The sequence below is a fragment of the Neolamprologus brichardi genome, chromosome 23, assembly GCF_056152115.1.
Source record: "Neolamprologus brichardi isolate AB-2024 chromosome 23, ASM5615211v1, whole genome shotgun sequence".
NCBI lineage: Eukaryota > Metazoa > Chordata > Actinopteri > Cichliformes > Cichlidae > Neolamprologus > Neolamprologus brichardi.
The window spans coordinates 38,188,909-38,196,476 of NC_142125.1; the positions used below are offsets into that span (position 1 = coordinate 38,188,909).

The 7,568-nt window shown below is 42.1% G+C and overlaps 1 protein-coding gene across 4 annotated transcripts in view; it reads left to right on the forward strand.

The window, feature by feature from the left end:
- The window catches only part of mcf2la (mcf.2 cell line derived transforming sequence-like a), a 38,549-nt gene extending 31,122 nt beyond the window's left edge, over positions 1-7,427 (forward strand). The window contains exons 27-33 of one of the 4 annotated variants that reach the window (XM_087835703.1): positions 156-248; positions 1,183-1,257; positions 1,810-1,884; positions 2,638-2,747; positions 2,862-2,974; positions 4,580-4,683; positions 4,844-7,427. In XM_087835703.1, coding sequence (XP_087691829.1) covers positions 156-248; positions 1,183-1,257; positions 1,810-1,884; positions 2,638-2,747; positions 2,862-2,974; positions 4,580-4,683; positions 4,844-4,923 — 650 coding nt within the window. In that variant the 3' untranslated portion in view covers positions 4,924-7,427. The remainder of the gene's footprint in view (positions 1-155; positions 249-1,182; positions 1,258-1,809; positions 1,885-2,637; positions 2,748-2,861; positions 2,975-4,579; positions 4,684-4,843) is intronic. The other 3 variants (XM_087835700.1, XM_087835701.1, XM_087835702.1) reach the window with 3 other exon arrangements.
- The last annotated feature ends 141 nt before the right edge of the window (positions 7,428-7,568 follow it).

A 7,568-nucleotide genomic window follows, 5' to 3' on the forward strand; every position in this document is an offset into this window, starting at 1 on the left:
CCTACTCTAAGCTGTGCTCTAAACTCCCACTAAACCAGGTTCTTTTTGTCTTCATCTATCATCTTTCTCTCTCCTCTCCACTCCCCTGTTTGGGGCTTCTTCTCTCTTTTCATGGCTGCCCTTGTCCTGCACTCATTTCAAATCATTGCTTCCAGAAGAGCCGGTGACCAGTCCGACCACTGACAGGTCCTCAGTGGCCAAAAAGCGTTTTACTTTGCAGGGCTTCAGCAATCTCAAGAGTCCCAAAGGTAACGTTAGCGAATGCAAACGTTTTTTTAAAGGAAGGATAATGCTAAGAACAGCTCAGCGTGGCCCGTCACAGTATGTCGTTTGTCAGTGATGAAAAGTTCAGTTGATTATCAGCAAGAAACACCCTTCGCTATATGAACTAAGAATGCTAATATATTAAATAAAGGCTTCAGAATCCAGTTCTGAATGTGAGCCTCTGTCTGAGATTTTACCCGGTGCCCAATAATTAATCAGCCTCCTCCAGTCTAACCTGCTTTACGGCCTAATGGAGCTCACATGATCCCCGATGGTTATGTTGGAGACAGTCTGCCTCCTGGTGGCAAAAGTTTAACACTGCCATTGTGGCTGAATCAAAATGAATATTAAGGTTTTTAAATTATATTGGAAAAAAATACAACTAGTCACTGGAGTAGAGGTGAAAGTGAAGTAGAAGCTCCTCTTCATGAAAGTAGTATTATTTAAAACTTTAAAGGTGACAGCTTCATTTTTTTTTTTTTTAATTCTTGGGCTCTCAGTTCAGTTATTTAGCCTATAGCGGGCCTTGTTGCACATGCTCACTTTGGCCTATCTGCTACAAGACTTTTTTTTTTTTTTTTTTTTTTTTTTTTTTTTAAATAGCTCTACTGAGTTTAAGACAACCTTCTTCTGATTGGCTGCTCTTCTAAAGCAGGAGTTTGCACAGCAGCTGAGTTGTGCTTGTGTGCTCACAGGGTTTAGCTTCATGCTTATCTTTACCTTTGACCAAATTTAATATGAGTATCCACCACTGTAATGGTGTGTGTGTGTGTGTTTGGCTATTGATTAGCTAAGACTGTTCGCATCATGTACAAACTTCTAACGTTAGTGTTAATTTCTTGCTTCCTTCTCGCTTCTGTCCTCCCTCACTTCTCTTCTCTTCTTCCTCCTTCACATCTTTCCTTCCTGCGTGGCCAGGCTCGACTCTGAGCCCTGAGCACAGCTCCAAACGCCACCTGGTAAAGAGCGATCCCACACCGTTTGGGTTCAAAGGTATATTTCCGCCCCATTATGAGGGAGCATTTCATCTTAGAGGCCATCTCACTTGATCACGATGTACTTCTGCTTCGATTGTCTCCATAATGTAGATTTTGACACACGTTTCGTTACAAACGGGGCGTAACGTTGTAGCAACCCATCGGTCCATCAATATAGAGGCTGTTCTTCATCCTCTTGCTGATCATGGAGACTATCTGCATGTCTTCAAATGAGTAATAGAAGCAGCTAAAATGGCACTAATATATTTGTATTGTGTTGCTTTGTTTGCTAAAACTGCCCAATTGGAATCTGGTGCATTTTTGATTTAGACCAATGAAATGTTTCCAAAGGCTGGTTTGAGTTTCACCCATGCAGATAGTCGCACAGCAGAGACCAACTTTGTAACCTTCATCCACAGGTCATCATCATCATCACTGTTACATGTCTGGTATCTTGTGCATTTCAGTGATGCTTGATCAGCTGACCCGTTGTCACCAACACCACAGGCTGGTTGTCACTGATTTTTTTTTTTTTTATTCATTTTGCTGGCCGTTTCTTCCCCTTCAGAGCCGGCTCCCCACGTCACTCTGAGCAGAGTCAGATGGATGAGCACCTCTAGTCTGTTACAGAGCAAGCGGCGAGGTACAGAGCCGCTCTGAGCATCAGCAGCCACAGTGGGGGTGTTTGCTGTTGTTTGTGGGTGCTCGTGATTGATTTGAACCGAGGTAAAGTGTCGCAGCGTGTATCTGCCGTAGGAGTCCTTTAGCCTTTTACTGAGTCTTACTGTCTTTTTGCACATTGGAGCGAGATCTAAAGATTCAACCTGACTAAATCTGAAGTCTCAGTTCTAGGCTAAATCTTTTTGCACGGTGCCTGCTCGACCTCAAATCAATCATTGCCTCTTCTTCTGCTGTCGGGTGTTTTTTGCTTGTTTGTTTGTTTGGGGTTGTTGTGGTGCTGTACACAGTACGCCACTTCAGCAACTATTTTTCGGCACTGGGAGTCAGAGCAGCCTTGTAACAAATGCAGGTGATTGAAATCTGTTTTCTGATCACAGGTCCTCCTTTTCTTTCTGTCTGATGATCTCTGTGACTTTTGGAGGCGCGTGTGTGGTTTTTGTATCTAAACAGATAAATTTTTCATAATCTGATCGATCACATTTTTTTGGGGGGGAGGGGGTTACCCTCCACACAGGAGATTTGTGTGGCTTTCGCAAATATTTGATCCATTCATGTCATTTTTCTGTACTTCACTATTGAGCTCAAACATCTAATCTCACTTGATTTAACACGGAGCTTTGTGATAAAGATCGACCTCACTTCTCTCCTTTTGCCCTTTTTTTTGTCTGTGTGTTGAACTTTTCTCTCTCTGATTTTCCCATCATCCAACCTACAGGCTGGAACAAGGTGTCTCTCTCAGCGGACGCCTCAGAAGAGAACGATGGCTACTCCAGCGGCGAGGACCCCATGAACTCTGACCCCGAGGACGAAGTAGGAAAGAAGCTGGTGAGCCTGAGAATGAAGAATTATTATAGATCTGTATTTTTATTTCTTTTTTAGCTTTAAAGTTAAAGTGTGGTTGTAAAAGTTGGTAAAGTTGTTAACATTTGATCCTTTTAGGCTCCGGGAAAGTATACTGTGGTGGCAGACTGCGAGAAAGCGGGACCTCAGGAGCTGTCTGTTAAGAGTGGAGACATGGTCCAGCTGATCAGAGAAGGAGAGGAGGGACAGTGGTAAAAAAACAAAAGCAAACAACACTTAATTTAAATGGATTTTAATGGGACCCAGATGCATTTGAGCTGATAGGGAGGAAAGAGTAACTCAAATAACCACTTGTTACCAGCAAGGTGTGCAGAAGAGCATCTCTGAATGCACATGTCACACCTTGAAGCAGAAGACCACAGTGGGTGTCTTCTGGAGCAAATGTGTGACGCTATAGACCCAAGATTGAGGAATGTTTCCAGGACCGTGTTGAATCTGTGCCACAAAGAAAGAGTAAAAGTTGGTAATTTGTGACTGCACACACTTTTTAGGATAGCTGCCGAATTTAAGGGCTCCAAATGCGAACACTGGACTAGAATAAAGAAAAGCTGATGGTATACACATCTAATTCTGCGAGGGAATATAATCTGAACTTTCATTCTTAAAGGAACAAGTTCACTCTGCTTTCATGATGTGACACATAACATAAATATGATGTGAGTGGTACTTTAATCAGGCTTTTCTTCTGTGACTGAGCACTCAAAATGCTTTTTACTACAAACCTCATTCTCCCAGTCTCTCTCTCTCACACACACACACTAAGCGCTTTGTCTAACACTCACACAAACACTCGCACTCGGGAGAATTTAGTGCTCGTACATGTAAATGGAGAGTAACTGTCATAGGTCTTCTATTTCGATCTTTGTTTATTAGCCACAATGTTAAAACTTCTCACCATAACAAGAAACTGGTGCAAACTGGATCCGCCTTCTTCAAAAGACTGGTTAAATATTGTTGGAGAAATCTATGCAATGGAAAAAATGACTTACATTCTCAGATTAAAGGAAGATATTTTCGTTGCTAAGTGGGAGAAGTGGACATTATATGGCACCGAGGAAAATTAATGAACGAACAAAACATCTAAGTTCTATAACTCTGTATATCTATTGATGCTTGCCCGTATAAAAGTACGTATATAAGCTGGAGTATGTATGCTGCGGAGTAAAGGCAGGTATGCATACGGTAGTTGATTAGAATTGGCACCCACACCTTTGGTTCGCCTTAGTTCCGTTTGTTTTGACTGTGTGCTTGCATGGTTATTTCTCCTGTAAAGCAATACGTGTCTGTGTTTAAACTGTGACAAAACTATCAATAAAAATTACAGTGTCAAAAAAACAAACAAACAAAAAAAAACTTCTCACCAAAACGAGCTGTAAGCAATCAGGATACTGGGTAGAATTGTGGAAATGTCCTGTGCTGTATGGTACCAGGATCCTTTGGGTCCTGTTCAGGGTGAGGTGCAGTCAGTGCATTCCAGAATTGCTCAATCAGAATGGTATCTAATCTTGTCACAGCAGTTTTTAAATTATTTTTTATTTCATTTTGCTGTGGTTGGGAGCTGTATCCAGATGAGGGAGGCTGCTTTGCCCTGGGTGTGGGGATTGGAGGGGTTTGGTTGGTCGATAGCAATGCTTACATATATGCTATATGCTATGCTTTCTAACTAAGCATTGCTTTATAACAAGATCATCAGTGCTATATATTACACTTACAGTGGTTTTAATGTTGTGGCTTATTAATGTAAAATGTCCTGTAATTTTATCTCAAATATATATATTTATTTAACTCCTTCACAGGTTCGTAAAGAACCTTCGCACCAGTAAGGAGGGCTGGGTGGCAGCAGCAAACCTCCTCAGCCTCATCTCAGAGTCCAAGTCATCTCAATCACTCAGCAGCTCAGGTCGGTTACAACGAACAGGAAGTACACACATTCATATCTTTCCCTTAACGCTGCAGTATGGGTACCTGTTGCCTAGCAATGCGGCACAATGACGCTATTATTCTCCCCCTGCAACATCTGGCTTTAACAGAGCATTGCTGTTTGTGTGTTTGTCCTGCAGATGGCAGCGTCTCTGGGAACCTCAGCACTTCTTCCAGCTGCAGCGAGACCTACACCAGCTTCTCCGACATCAAACCCTGACCTGAGTCAGGTCTTCCCAGCTTTTTTTTTTTTTTTTTTTAATTTAAATCACTGCACCTAAAATCATTTTGTACAAGTGGAAAACTCCTAAAAAACAAAGAAGGAAAAAAGCTGGAGTTTGGTCTGACAGGAGGACAGTCACCCACGTCACAGTTTCTAAATCCATCTGAAAACCAAAACTTTCTCTGCAGATCAGCCAGCGCTGGCTAAGTGCTAACTGCCCCCCTTTTTCCAGAGTATTTAGAAGAACTGCACTGTCATTTAAAATTGTTTTTATATTCAAAGGTGTCAGCATGTTGGTAGAATTTAAGTATAATTTTTTTTTTTTTTGCCGTTCCTTCGAGCGAGAGGGAAATATCAGGGATATCTGTCATTCCTCGGCACACAAGTCATGTGATGTATCACCTCCTGCGAGGCCTTCTTTAAAGCTAAATGTCCGCAGTCTAATAACTGACTGAACAGGCAGTCCAGGCCTAGTGATTATGTAGCATTAATGTGGAGAGGTTAGAAAGGACATCTGCACTAAACACGCGCCGTCTGCAGAGGGGACAGAACTGCTGGTTAGTCGAGCCCCTTCAAGTCGACGACGACATCGCAGCACGGCGACAGATTCTTGTGCAGGAGGATGTTATGTAGACAAACACCATCAGACCCCCGATAACACTGGCTTTGGTGTCAGTCGCTGATCGCACACTGTGAAAAGTAGCAGGCGGCCGCAAGAGGACAAATGCTTTCAGTACATCTGGGAGGAAAAGTGAGCAGGTTGATTGCGTGCAGGCGTTTTGTGTTGTTGAAGCTACTAAAGAACGCTGTATTCCTCACACATGGATAATGAGCTTCCCTTAAAGGTGTTTTTATGATATTAAGAACCGCACGCAGTCACTAGGTGAATGTCAACAACAGTACAACCTGGTGGTCAGGTGTCTTGCACTTCATTCTAAGTGAATTGTTTTCCTCCTATGAGGGATTGAGCAACCCGCCAGTGCACTGCTCTGGATTTTTACCTCTCAGGAAGACGTTTCTGTAGGCAGACGGGTGTGACTGCATACCTGTCTTTGTGTCCGCGTGGGTGCGCGCGCACACTCACCTGATTGTTTGTGTTGACAACAGACAGCAGTTCGATCAGAGTTTTTCAGACACATGTGCAGCCTCTGCTCAAACAGCCGTCGCGGCCCGAATCTCAGTGTTCTGAATGTGTGTCTGTTTTTTTTGTGTCACCGTGCTCACCTATCTTTGGTCTGCACCGCAGCAACAAAAGCAGGCTTTGTCCCCCTCCTCCCCCCCTCCTCTCTGTGCAACCAGCCCTATTCAAGCATGTGACAGTAGCTGCTTCTCCACAAGCTGGGTTAATAATACCACGGCCCGGACCTGCTCGACATGTTTGCACCTCCGGCCTGAGAGCAATACTTTGTGTACTTGACACCAAAATGTAGCTGAGTAAACGTCACAGTTAAGTAACTAGTTTAGAAAATGTGATACGTCCACTGTTCTGATGTAGATTGATGCCAACCGCCTTTGACGACCAGCTGTTCTGCACGCAACCTCTGAAGCCTGTGCTATTCTGAACACTGAATGACACCTTCCTTTTTAAATGTTTTTTAAATATATATCCCAGGATTTTTACTGTATCCACGAGGTACACTGTAAAACAATCTCTCCTTTTTCCACCTGCGTTGTTGAATGTGTGACACTGTTTCAAACAGGAAACCAGCTTGTCCACCTGCTCGACAAAGCCATGATTAGCAGTTTTTTTTTTCTTTGATTTTTTTTCTTAATTGGACTAAAATCAGTGCTTGTGATCGTGATTGGCTTCTCAAGAACTTGCTGAGAAGCACTTTTTTTCTTTTAAGATCCTCCCACTGAACGTAAAGGAAGAGGAAACAAACCAGTTTACAGGCCTTTCGATGTCAAACTGTGAGCTAAACTGTGGCTTGCATAGCTGTGCGTCCACGTGCTGAGAAATAAATGTTACACTTGTACAGATGTGTCCTCTTATACCTCACACTGTTCCCCCTAAAGAGCATGTATATTGTTAAGAGGAGTCTCTCTCTATCTCTCTGTATATCATCACTCTGTGTGGCATGTACTTCATAAGCCCCATGCTGTAAACCTCCTGGAGAACTATTTTTTACCTGTTGTACATTGTGAGAGTTTATATTCTGCCCTCTTGAGAAAGCTGACATGGGCACTAAAGTCGTCAGGGTTTTTTTGTTTTTGTTTTTTTTTTGGTCACCCAAATAAAATCTTACCGTGTAATTTGTACTTTTTCGACTCAGAGGCCGGAGACATGAGAAAGAATTCTATTTTTTAAGTTTGTTTTTATGCAGCACATTGCAGCACCCACTGTCTTTATTTTCCTATTGCACATCTACTGAATATGCTGTTGATATAACAGCATATTACGATTTAAAACTTGTTACAAGACATATCCATGTACATTTGTAAATATGTAATTCTGACTTGTATGTAAATTGAAAAGCAGCTTTAATAAAGTCTGAAATGGTTTCCTCTATTGAATTTAGCCTTTTTCTCTATTATTATGAATTTTAAAAATATATTTAATGGTTAGCTGTTTATTTTTGAAGTCGGCTAAAAACAAAAAAGGAAAAGAGAGAAATTGACAGTGAAATTAATTATTAATTGTG